This window comes from Electrophorus electricus, chromosome 3 (genome assembly GCF_041902795.1).
Source record: "Electrophorus electricus isolate QZ-2024a chromosome 3, ASM4190279v1, whole genome shotgun sequence".
Taxonomy (NCBI): domain Eukaryota; kingdom Metazoa; phylum Chordata; class Actinopteri; order Gymnotiformes; family Gymnotidae; genus Electrophorus; species Electrophorus electricus.
Window position 1 is genome coordinate 3,694,025 of NC_137499.1, and position 21,493 is coordinate 3,715,517.

General features: G+C 47.9%; 1 protein-coding gene across 3 annotated transcripts in view; it reads right to left on the reverse strand.

Annotated features, from left to right (window-relative positions):
• The window catches only part of trip4 (thyroid hormone receptor interactor 4), a 45,436-nt gene that overhangs the window by 8,289 nt on the left and 15,654 nt on the right, over positions 1-21,493 (reverse strand). For 2 of the 3 annotated variants that reach the window (XM_081709860.1, XM_081709859.1), the window contains exon 12: positions 19,407-19,509. In XM_081709860.1, coding sequence (XP_081565986.1) covers positions 19,407-19,509 — 103 coding nt within the window. Of the gene's footprint in view, positions 1-2,055; positions 2,351-19,406; positions 19,510-21,493 lie in introns of those variants that run through there. The other variant, XM_027011628.3, reaches the window with a different exon arrangement.

Here is a 21,493-nt window from a genome sequence, read left to right on the forward strand (position 1 = left end):
GGTATGTGCAGAGGAGATAAACCAAAACTGGTTACAAATATATTTTGCATTTTTTGGCAGTTATCCTAAGTAAGTGAATTACATACATGAACTAAACATCATAAATGTCTAGTAAAATTCATAAATTAAAATGAAAAGTGAAAAAAAAAAGCAAATTTTTTGGAGATCTTATTTTCTAAAAATATCTCCTCAAAATGTGCCTAAGGGCAGTTTTGCTTGAGTGATTTCTAAATGAAATGAAGTGAGTCTGACATTTATTGCCTATAACGTTGCCTAAAGGTTCCGCTGGTCTGGTGCGAAAAACATAATTATGTGATGATGGAAATATCACCTCAGCTCAGACCCAAGTGTTTGCTGTGAATAAAACAGTAACTGGACCAAAACAAACTATTATACCTCCACCACCACTGCTTGTTTTCACATAGTTCGGGTTACTTTTTCAACCTTCTAAGACTGACAAAACCTGGCGGGAATAAACCTGGCTATGCCAGAGGGTAAGGTTATTCGCTCTGCTCCTGGGCGGCCGGCGTGGAACATTCTCGTCTATAGCCACAGGTATGCTCATTTGGGCTCACTTTTATTCGGGGTTACCAGACTGAATCATGTCGAGCAGCAGGCGAGAGGGGGGAAACGCCTGTAAGGGAAGTGCTGAGTAAGAACAGGAAAACCCCGCTGCTCCATCCACAACCACGACCTCTCTCTCAAACTGCCTCCTCATTCAGATGTAGAAGCAGCAGGGCTTTTTCGTAAAGCTAGTTAGATCCTTCATACCACCGAAGCATGCATTCAATGCCCTGTGCTGTTTGCTTAAACAGCCGTAGGAATGCGATAATAAAAAGTCGTTGGACGGGGAAGTTGACTTTAATACCCATCCCACAGACTACACAACCAGTAGCAAAGCACACCCACAGATCTTGAAGATAGTGTCAATGGCATTGTGGAAGAGTTTTGCAAGCTCTTTTGCGCCCGTCTGTAAAAGGTCTTTTGTGTTATGGCACAAAGAGCTCCTGAACTCTGTAGGAGGTGTTGCAGACTGGCTCTGATTAGGTGGTCTCTGGCTCAGACCAAGAGAATCTGCTCCTTATTCATTTAAAACATTAGTAATTTTTTTTTAACATGTAATGCTGCACTAAAGGATGAAGCCAAAATTAATAGCTAAAATGCTATGATAAACTTGGCATTGAAAATCTTGTGGATTACAGACATCAGTACTGGCCATGGTACTTCTAATTTATCTGGTGGTAAGTGAAAAATGTTCACATAAACATAATTTGCACCACACAGTATTATATGTAACAGTAATTTTGGCTTTATTTCACAGGTTTTTTTTTTTATTCACAAGATATTTAGTACTCATTATTTTACTGCTTATGCAGCGCGTATTGCTCATGGCTGTCGGCTGCTGATTACCACATCTGTGTTTGGAGCACACAGAGCTAATGGTAAAGTCTTTTAGAATGACAAAGTAGGACATAAATGTATTTTAAACAACAGATGTTAAATTTGATCATTTATTAAAGGAATTTAAATAGACATTGCGCAACTTTGTACTGTAGCAGAAAGGGGGTGGGGGGGGGACAAAAAAACTAATTAGTGATGCACTTTGGAAAAAATTGTGGCTCAGGGGAAAAATCACTCAGAACCTTTGTGCTGTTCCTTGCATCTTGAAGCCTGCCATTACTGGGAGTCATTTGGCACAGTTGTTCGCCCTTTCTAGCGCAGAGATGCTTGTGTCACAAAGAGGCTCCTCAATCACTTTAAGAGGAGCATGTCCGAAACCCTGAGTGCCTCTGCCTTTGACGGCCATTGTGGCCCGAATCACAAGGGTTGCTCCAGTATGGCTCCGCAGAACAATCAGGTCTTTAGTAAGCAGAGCATTCCATGCTCAGTCAACCGATTCACATTCGGTCCGCTCACTTTTCAAGTCACAAGTCCGCTGAGAATTTTTGTGAGGTTGTATCAATCAGATATAGTGGATGGAATAGTGTAAATTGTGAAATTAAATCATTAAGCTCTAATCTACAATGTCTCTCATGCAAACAAAGACAGATGGGATTAGGTTTGAACTTTTTATTACAGAAAACCCAAATATAGCTTGACAGACTCATGGTGTCCTTAGAAAAATCAAGCAACTGCCAAAATGGAGCAGATTTCAGGTCAGCCACTTGTGTCACATTGTCCTACGGCCAGCAGTGATCCGTGATGAATCCCAGTATAGCATGACATGGGCGGCATAAAGCTTCCACAGGCTGGGGACTCGGTTCCTCTTGCCTGACATGGCTTTGCTGAGGTCAGATGGCCTGCATTAACCCCTTCTTGGCACTTTGGTGAACTCCACTCTCCAGCTTCCCTGTGTCAGAGAATGTGTGAGACAGACCGGGGTTAGTGATGCTCAAGCCTCAGCAACCATTCAAAGATCAGTGTGTCAAACAAAAAGCCTGGACCTGCAGAGGTTAAGCCTATGATCAGGGAGGAGGGCACTGTGAGCTGCAAACCAGAGTAACTGGGATGAACCTTCCTATTTCAAAACGCACCCAGGAAAAGGTCAGCTGTCAGCAATTTGTGATGTATTATTTAGAGCTGTTTCCATTTCAGAATAACTAAGTAAAAAAATGGCTAGGTCAGGAAGACTATTGGCTAGGTCAGGCTAATATAATATTAAAATTTAGCTAGACATGCTTGCTTGACTTAAGTAAGCAATTTCTTCTGGAATAAATTTTTTATTTGGGATTGTGGCAAATGACCCTTTTATGGCAACGATTTCAAATTGGAAAAACAAGCAGCATTCAGAAACCTTGGCTGAATCATTAATGCAACAGCCCAAATAGCTAAACTACAATGGGTTTTTAATGAATAATGAATGAATGTTAAAAAGCTTGTTAAAATACAAAAAAAACATAATTGAGTTGTCTATAGCCAGGTAGACAGAGGATATTCATTCTTGATAAATTCATAGCACACCATATTACACCACATACAAAGGGTACAAGAAACACCCTTAATACGTGTGTGAATATTTCGGAGTCCAGCCTGAGCCCGGCATTCAACAAAAGAAGCCATTAGCGGGTAGATTGATCCAAGTGACAGATAAAGAGTTCCAATTTAACAGTATTCATCTGTGCCAAATAAGCAAGCCCTCCATATGTTTACTTACACCTACAAATTCTGAATCGCAATTAACTGCAGAAGTGCAGGGCTGTTATCTAGCTGTTAACCTTAAGCACCCTGGAGGCGTTTCAGCTTGTGAGCACAGAGGCTAACTAACACGATCCACGCTGAGCTCCTCGGGCGGCGTCAACAGCCAGCTCCAACCAAGCGAGCCGTTTGGGCCCCTGTGGGGTCTGTGCACTGTGGAAAGCTTCAGAGCGGCGGCCCAGGGCAGCCCGCGCCATCCGCCCAGCATGCTTCATCTCTTGGACTGCAGCAGCCGAATCGATAACAAGGGTTATGAGCCTGATCTAGCAAACATCAGCGTCTACATTCCAGAGCCCAGGCTCTCAGTTCCACTGGGCCGACACAACGCAGCAGCTCGGAGAGCAGGGGTTCAATTTGTAGGAAACCCAAGCAGACACCGCTGGCTTCAAACGAACGGTTAGCACCAATGACGGTGATTAACCGGTCAAAGCTGGAGTCTGACAGCATGATGCAAGTTAAATACAGCAGTGCTCATCGGTTGTTTTCTCTTTTATCTGCCTCATCTCATTAGGACGATCTCAGGGCCTCCTGGAGAAAGGGAACATAAACAAGCTGTCTGAGAGCGCTTTCCTCCGACCGCTCCATCCTGATTTTCAAAGTGCACTGGCAAGACCCGGCCATCTGAAGGGAGAATTTTGCCCTGCCAGACATGACAGAATACATCAGATATGCTTGCAGAGCAATGCTGGGGGGAGGAGGATAAAAGACAGACCATGCTGGTGGATGTAATAAACATCCAGTATTAGCCAGACGACAACTGCACTTCGCACGGGTGCCAAAAGCGTGGCTTTGCTTGGCTGCCTGGGCTGGTGCGGAGGTGCTGAGTCCCAGCAATCTGCGCTGGCTGCTGAGGCAACTTCTGAGAGTCCAGACATCGATCTGGCAGGATAATTTCCCATTGATTGCTGCTCTGTTCGGGGGGCTGCTGCGGAGCAGTTTATTACCCATACTGCAGCTAGGGAGCCAGCCCAATAATGGGCGCAGTGTGTCCACAGCACTGCTGCCACTTCATCATCGGGCCCGCCAGCCCTCCCTCTACTCTGCGGTCAGCCTGCAGTTCACACGTAGGCCTGCTGCCTTCCTATAGAACACTCCCCGCATACAAGGACAACAGAGGGTCAAACAAAAGCGCTCCAAATCCCAGCGAGATGAAGGAGGAGGGCCGAGAGGCCAAGGGCTTTGCATATGGAAATGGCGAATTACCGTTCACACCGAGACGTCGATAAATTCAAACGATCCATAATTAGGGATGTCACAGTAGTATAAATGACAAAAGTAAACACAGAACGCAGCGATATGAATCAAATACACATAGTGGTGCTGTATATCCACTTCTCGCCCGACTCGTTAGATTTTTTTAATTAAGGTGTTTGTTTTACAGATACTGAAAAAGGGACAGCATTTATAAAAATGGATAAATGTGTTCCCATGTTTAGTATCTGATTTATAACATCATTAAGATACCCAGGCAACAGGTTTGATAATGTAAAGAAACATATTTAGGACGTTCTAGTTGATTTTAACAATTTCCTTTAGTAAAACCCTCATGGTGGGTTAATGCAGTTCCTCTGAGAACCTTAAGCACTACAGAACCTTAATCTCTTCAATAATAACCATAAATAACATCATCTAAATAAAATGTTTTACTAATCTGTTTTTAATCTCTGTAGCCTCTTAGAATGGAGCTTGCACAATCTTTTAAACTCGCCCTTATTGGAGCAATAAAATTACTCAAATTATGCAAGTACAAGATCATAGTATTATAGTATCATAGTATTAACAGCATTATAACAATGGAAAAACCACATTCACATTACACAAGCCATCAGTCCTTACACTGTTGCACTGTGACACTCTTATCTATAATTCAAGTCTACATTCACAATTTACAGGAGCACACAAAAAAAAGATTTCTTCCATATGTCTCTGACAGAATTCAGAGTCATGGTATAAGACTTTGCAGGGATAAGCTCCAATAGCTGAGCTCAAGGGGAGTACAGTTCTCAGGTTTTATTACACTGTCACATCATGTCAGTTCGCAAAAGGCAGTTTTGGCAGACGTGAGCGGGAAGGGCAGGGGAAGGAGAGAGACGCTCAGGCACACAGTCTGAGGCCGTAATGCACCCAGACAGCTGGAACCCCCTGATTACGTTTCAGTGGTATTAGCCATGTTAATGATTTAAGTTGGGCTTCAACAAACAACTAGGAATTACAACATAATAAGAATAGAGAGATTGCGAGCCATGGAGAAAAGGCTTTGCTGAGATTACAGAATTTGTATAACTGCTCGGTACAGGTGTTGCTGTTTGCTTTAAAGGTTTTCATTCATCAGGACCTGACGAGGATGCGAAGGGCTTTGGTCATGGACAGTGCCCAGCAGCGTGAGAGCAAAGCCCCCCAACACTCAAGCCTTGCGTTGGTCATTCCCCCATGTAAGTGCTAAAGCCTTCACAATTACAACACTTCACGTGGAGTCTTGCTGAATGACTCCTCGCTCCACAAATGCTGTCGGTTCGACGAGCACAAATCTCCTGCTAGGAAGTGAGAATCTCAGCTGGTTTAGTCATACTGGATTCCTCTTCCTCCCCTCTCATGCTGCTGGGCTGGACTGCAACAAATGCTTCCCACAGGCTGCGGCAGAGTGCCTCAACTCCCACCACACTGCAGTTACAGGCATATCCCCCATCCCCCTTCTTCCCGCACGCACGCACGCCCCCACCCGCACCCACATGGCTGGCCAGGCATGCAAGGCAGAAGCACTGCTTGGACCTCAAACGTGGACATGGTGGGTTTACAGCACTCTCCCTAACACACTATGACATTAATCAATTCCACCTGCCACAGAGAGTTTGGGGCTTGCTGAAGCAACCAGCTGAGGATGAGAACTTTCCACCAGTGCTGTAAGCAAGCTGCCCAAGTCCACCACCCCGCAACTGGTCTTTTACCCTGCTGGGAAGCTCCACACCAGGAGTAAAATCTCCCAGCCACTAGGGTCACCCATACCAATAGGCCAAAGAGAGAAACAGATTAATCCCACAGCCATTAATAATTCCTGCAGCCATACCCTCTGAGACGATTAATCACCCAGCCTCTCTGTCAGGGAAAGAGCCTGGAGCGAAACAGGGAGTCTGGGCCACTGCCAGAGCGATGACTGGCTTTGTCGCGAACTGCCACTGAACTTACCCAGTCCCCCAGAGCAGCTCGGCCAACCCTCAGGAACGTAACCAAGACAACTGAGCGAATAAACGAATGCACAACCGATTCCGGAACAACCTACAAGCGAAAGGCTACAAGTGGGTCACCGATGAGGGAGGGAGGACGACAACAGGCCCTTCTCCTTTCATCACCGTTTAAACCCGAAATGGGAGACCGGATGTCTAGGTGGGAACACGCACGGGTTCTAGATGGCGAGCCGCAGACGGTTTCAGCGAGGCTTTGGAGTTTAGATCACGAAGATCCTCAGTGAGAACAGTGAAGTGCAATTAGTCACAGCCCTTTTTACATGAGATATGATGGCTCTATTATCGTTCATTAATGAGAACACTCGAGTACATGGCCGCTCCCCCACGCTCACACACTGGTTAGCTCTTTATTCTATTCTTCTCCTCCGAGGGGGAGGCAAGAGGAGAAAATCTTCATTAGCAGCCAAGCCAGGAACATTGGCGGCTCAGAGAGAGAGGAAGAGAATGAATGAGGGAGCACAAGAGAGAGGCAGAGGAATAAATTGAGGCTGATCTAGTGTGCTGCATTTTGAAGAGGCCAGATTTGCATATCTGTGCAGCAGAGCAGAGGGAGAAATGTGTCAGTGCTGACAGCTCGCCGAGAATCTTAAAGCACCGGTGCCAACGGCGCCCGCACAAACATTCTCTCCCTCTCTCTCTCTCTCCCTCTCTCTTACTCCCCCCCCTCAGCGGAGCGTGGAGCTGCCAGGGGCCCTGCCCCTTGGGCTTGAGGTCATGGTGTTTTGTGACTTTGTGCTCAGCCTTCTCATGGTAGTGCAGTGGAGCTCACTTAACGGTCAGCTCAAGTGCAATGCTGTACTTGAGGGGTGAGAACAGGGGTGGGGGGGCAGTTGAAGCTTCTTTGCTACAAGGGCAAATGGAGACAACTGTGTGCGTATCTGAATAAGTGAGTAAGCAAATAGAGTAGTAGAGTGGATAAGGGAAAGAGCACATGATATGCTTGCCAACACATTTAAATGGAAATGTGGGTTGTGCACACTGTAACTGTTTATGAGGACTCTGCATGCAGGCAGGACACTAAACAGTGTGTTAGGTTTTGCCTTCTAACCGCTCTCTCAGTAGCACGCTCCGGCAGACACGTCTCGCTCTGGCTTGGTGTGTGTGTGGTGCCAGTGCATCGAGGGCGACTCCACAACACTTAGCATTCTCCACATCTCGGCCTCCGGGAGACAGCCTGCGACGCCTCGGTCGCCGCAGTGTTAACCCAGGGATGTCACTAAACCCCCCGCAGCTTGAACCCTGAGCTGCCTTCAAAGCCGAACGCGTCGGAAGAGGCGCTGGCTGCCAGAGATGGGCGGCAATAGCTATTAATGCCACCTGCCAGCGTACGGTGGTGGGGCACCAGTCTGCCCCATTTGCCTCCCACCTCCATGATCCATTTCACTTTCTGCGCCAGGCTTTCCAGGAAGGAAACAACTTTATGCAGATCAGGCTGTAAAAGTTCTATGGACGATTTTAGCACTGAAAGCGAGAGCTCCAGAAAAAAAAATAAAATTGCCAAATATATTGTAACATGATTTATATTGTGACAAACAGCAATGTTCATGAAGCAGGCGGGAGGGACGGAGAGCAGCACTCGCAGCTGTCAGTGTGATACTAGGCTCCTGGCTCAGCGGGGCAGCGAAGGGCAGGAAGTGCTTAAGCATGTGCTCATGTGCTCTCCTTGGATGCTTGCACGCTGGAGGGAGAGTGACATTGATCCACCAGCGCCCGTCCATCCGTCTCCCTGACAGAGGTAACAGGAGTGTTAATAAAAATGGAAATTGAGCCCACTCCCCAGCCCCCGACACATGCAGCCAGTAACCGCATCCAGGACCCGTGGCCGCTTCTGCCTGACATCTCCCTGTAGGAGCGCTCAGTGCTGGCTGCTTCCCCAAGCCACAGCTCCACGCCTCTGAGCCAACCCTCGCCTGAGCCCCGCCACAGGCACGCATGCACACAAACACGTGTATACACACACACACACACACACACACACACACACACAAGCACAAAAACACAAACACAGATGGACGCAAAAGCACACACACAAACATGCATGTGCATACACACACACCCACACATGGACGCACACATGCACATACAGGCAAGCACACACAAACGTGGATGGACACGTGCGCGCGCACACACACACACACACACACACACACACACACACACACACACACACACACACACAGAACTAATAACCTGATAGAGAGTGGGGGGAGGCAGTGGGCAGAGATAAATGGCTGGCTGTCATGACAAGTACTCAAACATGTACTCAAACACAAAAAGGTTAATAATTCAATCCAAAGTCTTGCTCAGAGTACCAACAGGAAATTACTGACTACATGCCACACTATGTTGTTTCACCTGCTGACAGTCGCCTGGGTTACGGAGGGATAAGTTACTGGAGAAAGCCAGAAACATGGCAGCGTATGCAATCATGAAGCTATGTTAAGGACAAAACGGGGTTGGCTGCGATCCAAGTTTGACATTCAAAAAGGGAGAACGTGCAGAGCTGCCGCCAGGCCTTTCAGCATCGTCGGTCTGCGGCAGGGGGAAAGGTATGAGTGTAGGCGGGAAGCGGAAATTTGCAGAGCTCTACGGAGGTGTCGGGAAAGGTAAGGGAACCGAACGCCTCCTAGAGTGCCGCGCTCACAAAATAAAAAACCTTTTAAAAGGCACGAGCCCCTCGTCTCCTCGTCCCCTCTGTCCGAGACGGCCGATAGCCCGCCTGCACGGCCGGGCCTGACCAAGATGATTGCCACCTCAAAAACAAGAACGGCAGAAGTAAGCAGTTCGACTCCCGGAATCCATCATCGGTAAAAGCGGCCCGATACTTAATCAATTATCCCACCCCGGCTCCAATTTCCAGCTCAGAGCCAGAACGGGAACTACCTATCAGCAGTTAGGATGGATTGATTTTTTTTTCCCTCTCTGTAGTGCTGCAAATGTTTAAGGCTGCTGGAGGCTTTTATGATGGGCAGCGTCATTACAGTGCTTACGGTGTACACGAGAAACACACAATTAGTTACGGTAGAAAAATGGGTCCTGCAGTAGAGAGAGGTAATGGTTGTAAAAGCGGCTCGGCTTTAGGGGATGGAATTAGTGATGTGGATCAGTACCTTCCACAAGTATATTTGAGAGGAGACTCAATTTTAACACAAAGAGAAGACTGCTTTGTTAAAGCAGTGTGTGCACGCTGGTTTTATGGCACTGGCCTGGAGCAATATATTCACATAAACACGACACTGACATGGAAACGAAAAGGATAACATCATTACTAGCTTATATTACATGTCACATGAGGCAAATGACACTTCCATTCAGATAGGAAAACCACTCGGTGGATTGCGGGGGGTAATGTTCTCCCTTTCAGTGTGTCAAAGGACAGAACGCGATTGGCTGCTTGCAAACAAGGTGCAACAAAAGGCCCAGAGTGCACGGTTTTAGCCTACGGAGCCCCTCAGCGTGGGCTCGCACAGAAACTAGGTCAGCTTGGCTCCTCCAGGCGTGGAGTGCAGGGAGAGGAATTAAAAGCTACTCACGATAATTATCAAAATGGGTGCCAGGTCAGACGGTTAAGCGCTGTCGTTCGGGGGAAGCGAGGGCGGGGGGTCTTGGCGGGTGGTTCTAGAGAAGATAGGCATGGCGGGGCGAGGCGGGCGAGGCGGGCCAGCCCTCGTTGCGATGGAATGGGCAAAGCCGTCTACGACTCAGGAAGATTGCAGGCAAAGAAGCCCAGGGCCACGCACAGCATTGCAGGGGTTGTTGCCATGGAGATTTGGGTTAGCCACAAGATTAATCTGGTTCACACAGCCAAAGCCTGAACGTCGGCACATTTCAACATGGAGTAATGATCATTTCTGGTATAATTTCTGGCTAGTTTCTGCGAGATGGTTTAACAGGAACATTTTACAATCTTTAGGCAGGGCTGTTTCTCATTCAGATTCGCAAGCCCCGAGCGTAAAGTGGACAAACTCCACACAAACAGGGGCTCCACCGGTCCTTGTGAAGGCTAGCCTTCTGAAGACTAGCCCATACATGGGGAGGGAGATGAGATGAGACGAGAGCGAGAGCCTGAGTGGGGCGCTTGTGAGTGCTCGGCCCATCCCCCACACCTCTCTGCACAAAGACAGCAGGGCCGGGGCACTCAGCGGGGAGGGAGCAGATCAGACTGGAGATTATCCCGACGAGAGGTCTTACCCACAGCTGAGGCAGCTACACACACACACACACACACACACACACACGCGCGCAGCACTCCGTGTATAAACAGTAAACACACCTTTGTTGTGAGGAAAGCACAACATGCCAAGTGCACTGGCTTATGTGCCACACAATGAGACCCCCATACAGATGTCAAGATGCATTCAGCAGATCTGTATCTCGACATTCTCTAGAGCTCAAATAATGGGCTAAATACTACACATAATGTGAACACCTGACAATTACCACTTGGAAGTGTGGAACCCAAGGGAGGCTGCTAATTTATTGCACAGGAGGCTGGAAACTACACCTTCAATTCAAAAATCGCTCAAGTTTCATGGTAACGCAAAAATGAACCAGCTGTGTCTTTTTACAGTCGAATAAGGTAAAAGTTACTGTCCTGTACACTACCGTGTGACTTTCAAAAACACTAATCATAACTATACCTTTCCCTCACAGTGCATGAAGCCCACCAACTACATCATTTTCACATTTTTTCAAATTGCAGCCTGGAGCAGCTCTATTCACCTGAAAACATGCGCAGCATGTTGGCCTGACTAGTATATTGCTTACATTAACAAAGTAAAGAGAAGACATGTGCTGAGTGAAAACAGCCATAGCCAGAGACATCGTGTGGCATCACTGGAATACAAACCCAGGTCCTGGTGGCAGGGCCCAGTTCTATACTGCAGACTGAAATTTGTGATTGTTTAAAGACACATTCTGTAATTACAATCTTAAAATTTCCAAATAACTGCATTAGGATTCACATCTCAACACCTTTTAAAAAGTGCAGTCATTTTGCATCTGGCGAGCTGAGGTGCACTGACTGAAAACTAATGGCTGTCCCCTCCAGCAACAAGCGAGAATGCATTACCAAATTTAAACTGAATGGATCTAATTGCTACAGTTGCGATCTGGAGCTGCATCTTCAGACACTGACTGCTTAACTAGGACATGATTTCTGCCTCTGTGACTAAGCTTGAGCACAGAGGCTGAAGTGGATTTCGCCTTGATGGCGGGAGCATAACTAGAGAAAGACATGGGCAGCCACACCAGGTCTGACTGCAACAGACTTCAGGGAAAATTCCTGCCGTCTCTGAAGCCCTCCACAAAGCAACACATCCCCTCTGAGATCCCAGACTTTTGGCCGCTGGCCAAACAAGCAGGGGAGGAAAAAAACCAAAACAGAACAAACCAGGCTGTGCAGAAATCAGAACGGGGCCTCGGCTAACCTTCTCCACGCACAGCACTCCAGCTGTTTAGAGGAAAGCGACGCCAACGCTCACGGCTAACAAACGACGTCAAGAGAGATGGCGATATAATAAACAGAGAGGCAGCGGACTGACTCCGGAGCGAAAGGGTGCTCCCCAAGGAGATGTTCGGCTGTTGAGCCTACGGGACGACGAGCAGTTGTGTCCGCCGCTCAGAGATAAGAGTGTGGCGGCTGAGCGCACATTACAGCTGGTAATTTGCAGTGTAATAAAATTGCAGTGTAATAAAAGACTGGAGAAGTTAAGCTACCAAAGCTCAACTCATCAAGGGACTGGGGGATGGGGAGGATGGGCCATTCTGCAACTAAGGGGCGGGCTCCTGCCACACCTCCACGGCGGCAAGCGAAATGCAACGAAGATCGATTGGCCTGCGCCAAAATCACTCATCTGAATATTCAGGCTGTCTGAATAACATCATTTCATAAATGCCTCAAGGGCTGGGAGATTGTTCAAAGACCCCACCCAGTCACCTTTTAACCTAACTGCCATCACAGACAGGGAGTTAAGGCCACTTCCGCCCACAACCGCACCTCACCTCAACGGCTTCTTTCCTGACAATACGAATGTGTGCCCCAACTTCAACTTACCCTTTCCATATTATAGTTCTTTCTCTCTTTGTGTGTTCCATGCTTGCCAATTTATACAGCAGTTAGATTTTTTTAATCAGTTACATGCTGTTGCTTCTACTACTCTATTACCTTACTCAGTACCCTTAGGCTCGGTTCTTATGTCTCAGCAGTTACTCTAAAACCTGAAAAATAGCACAACTGTTTGGTCTGTATTTTTAAGTTACACGCTGATGCTACCACTTTGCAATGTCTTTTTACTACCCTCTTTCTGTGCCAATCACAGTTAAATATCACAGAAGTAATTCTGGAGACAAATCTCACATATTATTTATTGTAAATGTGATGCCCTTTACTTACTTTCTGTCTCTTTACTTACTGTCCACTGCTATTCCCTGTTTGTGCCAAGCGACTTCTCTTGTCTGCGGTATGAACGCGCATTTCTGAATGAATGCATTGTACCATTGCCTGCCTATGTCCTTGGATGTACTTGCATGTTGGCCATCACGCACCACGTCTCCAAAGCAAATTCCTGGTATGTTTGTCATACTTGGCAGTGAAGCATTTCTGATTCTAAAAGAAAAGTTAAGTCTTCAAAGACTCATCTATAAACAGTGAACAAGTTCTCGCAACTATGGATTTTTTTTTGTGTGACTTTTTCCCCCATGTCAACAGGGATTGTAATTTGGCCTCATACGGATATATTTTTTTTATTTTATGTAAAAAATAAAACCAGTCGCGTCGAAGCCAAGCCCATAAAGCGATCCTTTTCTCTTCCCTCAAAGACAAAAGCTCATGTCACGGCCTTTAAATGGCACATGGGGTGCGCAGCGACGTGCGATGCCACATAAAATCATTGCAATCTGCTAATGCCAGGGCATCCTGCTGAAGTTAGTGTGCGTTATATAGGTTTGTTGTTGTTGGCAGGTTACGAGCCTGGCAGCTGCTACCCGCCGCCCAGGCGCAGCGTGGAGAAGCCTCCCGTTCGCAGCAGGAGCGGGCCTGCTCCGTCTGCACACGGCCGGGAGCGCGTTAATGCCGTATTCACGGTCGCCAGATGCAAACGCACGCGTGCTGGTAGAGGGACGTGCACAACAGCGCTTTCAGGGTTCTCTGAAGGGCCTTTCAGCCTGTCTGGGGCGGGAGCAGTGTGGAGGGGCGCGCAAGGTCCCACACGGCCCTTGCCCGTCGTGCTTCACGTTACATTCTTCTGATACACCCAGCGGCGGCGCAGCGGTTCAGGCAGGCGCAGGCCGGGACATGCCGCTTGCGGACAGGTCCTCTGCTGCACACGTCTGGCCTGTCAACGAGGGATCAGCAGTCATTCTGATCTGAGAGGGACGAGGACGACAGCCTGCAAAAAATTTCCCGATTCTTCAAATTTCTGCTTCTGTAGAGCATGCGCCACTTGTCCAAGGCAAGGTCTGTGGCTTGCCTTTGTTACAGAGGAAAAAAGGCCTTTCAACAGAGCTTACTGCTGTGTTAACTGCATACTCAAATAACTCCTCAGTACCGATTTAGTTACAGCAGTACATCTGTAACTTCAAAAGGCTTTGAGGAAGCCACATTGCTTTGACTCGTCTCAAACACTGACATGACAGCAAAATGCACAGAACAACAAAAGTGCACAGAAGAGCAGATAAAAAAAAAAAAAAAAAAAGATAAAGGAAGATATCAACTGATCGCACTACTGGCGTTATCTGTTCTCCAACATATCCGTGCTAGTAGCATGATCGTGCAGTGTGCTCCCTGGAAAGCCTGGTGGAAACAGGCTTTAAGTGAAACCAGAGCCGGCAGCGAGGCTCGGCGGGCAGGCCTGCTCTTCCCACTGCACGACCCCCCTCCCCCTCTCTGCTTCCTCTATCTGCCTCGCTCTCACTCAAGCATTCATTTTTAATCAGAGCTTAAGTGGCCATCTTGGCAGAGGCTGAGGGCATTGAGTCAAGGGCTCTTGCGGGAATATTTCTGTAGAGCAATGAGCCTGGAAACAAATGTAGATACTGGAAGAAAGAGCAAATACAATCAAAACAAAAAAACCTAGAGACAGTTATCGGCGTTATCTCTGGTTACGTCTTAATTGGAACTCGAACACCTTTCATCTAGACGTTTCATTCTGCCTCGTCTTTGGAAAATAGGACCTTATTTGCATGAAGGAGAGCTTTTTGCCTGCATATCATTATTTGTACGAGTCGCAACAGGAGAATTAAGCCACAGACAGCAGGAGAAACACAGCAGCAGCTGGCATCCAACACTCAGACCTTGACAGAGAAACACCCCTCTCACTCGCGCTCTCTGTCTTTCCACACATCTATTCCATACTCACAGTTCCCTCAGCTCATTCCTCATTACTGATAATGAATGGACGACCACCTCATGTCACGCAGCAGATCGGACACTCAGGAGGCTGCGTGGTCCAAGGTCTCTCTGCATTATTTATTTACATACTCTGGTGGTTTGACCCATGCTTGTAATGAGGAGCTAAGTCCTGGTCTGCTTCGATTCGCAACGAAATGTCAAGCGCACTCTTGGATCCCTGCTCGGCCACACAGGACCTCCCGAGCTTCTCTGGCGTGGCGTTCCCCGGCACCGTCAGACTCTGCCTTTCTCAGCTCAACCCCCCCGCCTGCTTCCGCACAAGCCTTTCACTCTGTTTACACAGCACTCGCTGCATGTAAGGTTTTCATCACCCCGACAGACATATAAAAGCTGACCTAACCGCTTGGTGAGCTCTTCATCAGCCGTAGGGTTTCCATATGACAGAGCCATTGAAGGCAGCCCCCTTGAAGGCTCACCGCCGCCGCTGTGGAGTAGCGCTTAGCAATTAAAGTCTTATTGAATTGCCTTTTCACGTGGGCTCAAGGACAGGACTCTGAGTGGACTTCCATTGTGATGTGCAACGTGCGTGGTTTGGAAAACAGTTTCCTTTCAGAAGCGGAACCGATCTGATTGCTGCCGGATTGATCGCAGCGATTGGATCTCAGGACCCAAACCCTATGCACCGAGCACCACAACCAACTGGTCTGGCAAGTGGCCCTGAATCGGTCCTCGAATTCACTCTCGCCATGACACAGATACCGTCGATCCCCACCTCAGTGCACCTGCTTACCCTGTCATAATCTCTTTATGATCTAGCATGGTGTTAACTCCCCCGCCCCACATCACATTTGTTCACGTGCCCCCTGCACAGGGACTGGTGTCAGGTGCTGGTGTAAAGGATGACGTGGGGTGGAGGTCCTTGCTTGAGCCATGCTCGCTGCATGATTCTCTTTCCACATTAGTGCACTAGACCTGCTCTTGGCTGCCCATTAGCTGTGTGACAGATCTGTAATAAACACAGCCTGTCACCTCTGAAGCCTGCTGCACATTTCCTGGGTAATATATAAACCGCCCACCCCCACCTCCCCTCCGCCGCTGCACTCAATTGAGCTGAAACCTGATTTCTGTCGAGCAGCCCAGCAGCTGCTGGAGCAAAAAATTCCCCTGCACCCAGATAGCCCTGGAAAATACATGAATATAAAAAAGGAATCCATGAATAAATCAAAAGCCCTCTCCCTTTTTCACTGTCCCTATGGGTGAGTTTTGGAGAGGGGGGGGGGGCAGAAGAAGGTAGAGGGGAGGAAACAAGGCCACGGGGGGGTGGGGGGGGGGGTGGCAGAAGTGGTCAACAAGCTGCGCTCTGCTCCTGTCCTCGGGCTCCGGTCTGCCTCCGCGTTGGGGTGACTGCCAGGCGGTGGCGTAAACGGCCGTTACGGCAGCAGATCTGCATGCGCGGCTCCAGCAGGCGTATTAAACCAGCTCCACATGCCCTCTGGCAGAAAACACACACTGCATTTTTCACAGCCCTTTGATTTTTTTTTCCTTTCACCCAGAAAGCTGCGGCAGGAAGGGCCGTGAATGCAGAGCATACGAACGGCAAAGAGCCTGCAAGTTACTCAGTCTTAAACGGCGTCCCAGTGGAATTGTGGTTGTATCATCCTATGTGCTCTGTATTCTACGCGAATTTCTGTTTTAATACTACCCACATACTGCACGTCTTCCCCTGGCGCTGGCTGTGCAAGACAGCATCACTGATCACAAACGAGTGCTGTTGAAGGCGAGAAAACGTGCGCTTTGAGGAGAGGCTTATTCTTAACAAAAAGCAAAGCTGCACGAGAGGTCGGATATGCTCGGCTACAAGTGACCGTGTCTCACGGCGCTGTCACGTCAGCCCTGCGAAAACACAGCAGATGTTCAAGACGTGGGGGAACGGACTGCGTCCTGTGTCAGACGCTGCTGCCATGCGGCTCCGAATGAGGCAGGCGACCCATGGCCTCCGCATGGCAGGCGGCCGACATAACTGCTGACTCGAATCGGCAATATTCACACATGGATGAAGCCACCCGCCAGGACGTCGGCGGTGGTGAACGTCTGGGGTGACCTTCAGCGCGCAGCGGGAGATGACAGAATGAAAGAGATACGAGAGCCTCGTAAGCGAAAGCCTCAGCACCCACGCAGGCCTTTTAATAGGCTCTTATTAAGCGCTGAATGGGAATTTCACTGCTGTGGGACGACGGAGGCCCAACCTTTAACACTTCTAAATGTCAGCGATCGAGCTGGCGAGGGGCGGGCTGCCTGATGGATTTCTGTGGTGGACTCGCCGAGGGGGCGCTCACACGGCACCCTTTCGATTAGGACTCCGCCTCGCTCTCCGGCCATGCGCGGCACACCGAGGCTGCCCGCCCGGATGCCCCACCCCCTGCCCCTGAGAAGGCTTTCTCTTTTATAAGCTCGAGCAAAGATGGTGGCAGGAATTACATCCTGACCTTGATGTTGGCTAAACCGATGAGGAGGCAGAGCACCTCTGCGTTCTCTGGCCGGATATGACCACTCTGTCAGGTTATCGCCACATACCATCTCACCGCACCGCCCTTCCCCACTCCCGCGAAGGTTCACAGGGGGTCATGTCTCCAGGGAACACCGGCAGCTTAGTGGGGAATGAGAATGAATGCGAGGAACCAGGCTAGATGCAAGGTCAAAATGGATCTAGAAATCCCCATTAGGATACGAAAAGCTGGTGGAAAATGGAGAGCGCTTCCTGTGTCAGAGGGGCTGATTGCTTTGGGGCTGCGTTCAAGACACCAGCTTTGCACTGTCACTCTTGTGAAATGAAAACAGTGATCTCCCAGCACACGGCAGGATAGCAGCTCTTAAATAGGCACAAGCTTACGGTAATGCTCCATGAGACACTTGGTTAGAAAAAATAAAAGTAAAAAAATAATAATTTCATTTTAAAAATTCAGGTAAAATGGAAGACAGGCTTATTTGAAAATTCTCTTAGAGCAGTATACCTTCAGTCATCATTTACAATGATCATAAGCTCAACAGGGTACTATGGATTTTTAATTAAGAAAAATAAGAAAAAATAATTAAACATGACAGTACGACATAGGAAAGGGCAAAATAAAAAGGGGAAATCAATCAAGTCCATTAACAGCTTTCAACTTCACATAAATTTCAGGATACAGATCTAGGGGTAAAAACGCTGGCTGTACAACATACGCCATTCTCATATTCACCTCTGGGGTAATATACCACTCTTTACATTATGATATAACTTAACTGACACTTTTACCAAAATTGAATTACAGATGTCAGCTGCAAGGCCAGCAATCGTGGACTAGCTCTGGATTAAGCACCTTGCTGAAGGGTGCAGTGGATGTAATAGCTTGGTTCGCAGCCAAGTGCGCCGAATGCTGAGCTATCACCTCCTCCATCTGAGCTACCGACCAAAAGCGGCTCAGCAGCATACGCACTCATAATGTTACTCCATGTTGTCGCTCTCTCTCTCGTTATGTTGGCAGAATATCAGGCTTGGGGGGGAGGAACATGACTACTGAATGAAGGAAGGAATATATAAACCACAATCTGACTGCAATGCAAATTCTCTCTTTTCACCAAGAATTGCAGGCAAATACATTACAGTGAATGATTTTAATTATTAGCTATCCTATTAATATACAATGTCAGCTCAAGAGAACAATAAGCAACATGCAACCACAGCTGGTATATACAGTGCATAGCTACAGAACAGTAAAATCAGCATTAAAAAGGGGGGGGGCTACTTGGTGCAAACATCTTGTCAGATGGATAGAAAAACCCAGAAAATCAAGATCTTAAGGGGGGAATTTTAGTACTTGTAACGTTAGATAAAACACCTGAAACTTGGGACCAACGGCCAGAGATAGTGGCAGGTGTGAACAGGGCGTGAACGAGTATCGTCCTGTTCAATCTACCATCACTGGAGAACACCATCTGTTCCAGGAGCGAAGAGCGCCCCTGGGAATCTCTAGATTCAAATGCAAACATGTGAGCTGGACAACCTACTATTAAAATGCTCAATTCCTGAGCAAATTCCTGAGTACATGACCAAATGTAAAAATAAAAGATGCATAATCTGCATTCTGTTCCATCCACAGTTTTTCAGCATGGAAATAATTAGTACTACCACTTAATTGTCATTAGCACAGTGATAGTAGCTGGCATGTTTGCTGGGAAAAAATGTTCGCCTAGATCGCAAAAGTGTGGCGGGCATCAGTGTTACAGGGCATTTCATTTACACTGCCATGCTTCAGTGGCAGCACATGGTGTGCAATCTTCAGTACAGCAACTCACAAGCAACAAGCGCATGGCGCTTTCATGTGAATTTCAAAAGAACCACCTCCTTGCTGTTTGCTGTGGTTTCAATACATTCTGAGAACACTGCAGCTAAACCTCACCTGATCCCCAGGGCGGCCCTGCAGCACTACCTTACATTTACAGCACATGTATGCATATTTACGTAGATCTGGGCAGAGGGGTGGGGGGGGGCAAAAAAAAACCAAAAAAAAACCCCAGCACACAGGCAAATGCAAACGAATGCTGGGGTCATCAAATGAAAAGGAACGAGCAGGACTTACAGATCTTGTGCTTTCCTTTCATGGGGAATTTCACCAGCAGCTCCTGGGGGTTGGTGCAAATGAAGACAAATGGAGAGGCAGACTCCTCACTGATCTCAGAGTACTGCAGAGGCAGACAGACAGAGACAGAGAGAGGGAGAGAGAAAAACGGTGAGTGGATACTGAGCTGCTCCGGAACGAGAAAGGACTTCGCGGCTCCGTAATTGATAGGAAGGGCACGGGAGAGTCGGAACTGACTGACACTTCTATGAGAAAGGTGACATCTGTCTAATCTGTGGGGGAAAATGGCATGGGTCAGCTTATTTCCTCCAAACCATCAGAGAGTGTCATGATTGCGTCTCGACAGTGGGGGAAGTATGGGGTTTCCCTCCTCTCTTCCACTAAAAGGGAGGGGGGAAAAGCTTGACAAGCTCTAGGCTTTTAAGAGCACAGCCGTTCCTAGATTATTGTACACCTGTACGTCTTCTATAGCACACTGAAGTGGTTTGATTAGAACACGATTATAAAGTGAGGAGACAACATACTGTAGGGCCCTTTTATTTATATGTCACACTAGGGTTGTTTTTTTTCCACAGAACAGAGCACACAAGACGGACTTGAACAGTCAAGCATGTTTGTGAATTAGATGTTGTAGTCATGTCTTATAAGTAGAATTGGTTGGTTTCTGCATTGTGCATATATTTTTGCCTTTTTCCATGGTCTTCAGATAAGCAAGCCGTAGAAAACTCTGCTGTTTGATAAGGTTAATCATAGCTAACGGAAATTCTGACAGAAGAACAAAAAGCACACAGTGTGGTGTGGGTGTGTACGTGTGTAGGCTAAGACCCATTTAAAGGGTGACAGACTGCTTGATGGCTCAGTGAGAATAATGGAGCATCAGCCTCTAACAACACAGAGATTGGCTACTCTTTTATAGCTGCCTTTTATTGGATTTGGTGGCTCTGCCTCAGTCCCCTCATTTGCAATAAACCACTGACTTGATTGATACTCCATATTAGTCTCAAATCAAAATGCAATTAAGGTCTGAGAGAGAGATCTTGTGTGAAACCTAACCAGGCAGCACCAAATATTTTGATGGCTATAATTGGAGGGGCATTACACAGGCAAGCTGAAAGTCTTGACTGATGGCTAAATTAGCTTCTTTAAGGCTCTTTTTTCCACCTTCTCCTGCTTAATTAGGATTTAAAGTTGAAGAATTTTAGTGCCTTTAACCCCCCCGCATGACTGGTCTAATGGCATGTTAATTGAAAAGGCATGTCATATGCGCATTCATAGCAGGAGCTCCAGTCACAGGCCACAGAAATGGTCAGATTTAACCTGTGGGGAAGCTGACCGCATGGCAGACAGCACCTCGCAGAAGACAGGTCCGCTCGGCCCACGTTCACGGGAAACGGGACAAGCTCGGGAAGGGGAAAAAAGATCCATGTCAGTGTGCAAACAATCTGCTGACAAGGCGCCAGATAAGTGAAAAGACCTTTCCCCGCTCCCCTCTGGGCAGCCTGGGACGTTGCCAGCGTGTCACGGCAATAAGCAGTGTGATGAGAGGTTCGTTTTGCTGGCGGAGCAGGCTGGTGGAGGGAGAGACGTGCTTGCCAGGGACTGTGGGTGTAGTGTGCCCAGAGAGCGGGCAGAGGCACCCTCTCGCCCCGACAATGCTGACGGGCCCATGAATCGGGGGCTGGCTGCCCGCTCCCCTCCACACAACCACGGCTTTTCAGCTGCTGCTCACAATTAGGCGGCTGAGACGAGCAATCCCCCGCACTGCAGCGCGGCGGTAATAGGGCTGTGTGGCCGCCTGGCTCGCTTGGCTGCACTCAATCTCGACCAAATAAAAGGGCTTCATTGGCACAGACTTCCTGATTCAAAAGCGGCCCGGCAGAGAGAAGGCCCTTAAAGAAGGCGTGTGTGAGAGGGGGGAGGAAGAGAGCTAAGCTAAAAACAAAAGGGCTCAGTCAGTAAGTCACTCACAGTGGGAAGGAGAACGTAGATCAGCTCCTATTACTCAAGCTGACAGGAGGCTTTGGTGAGAGGCTTCACAATGACCCAAACACAGCCGTGCTGAGCAATGCCACACCAGGACAGTAACA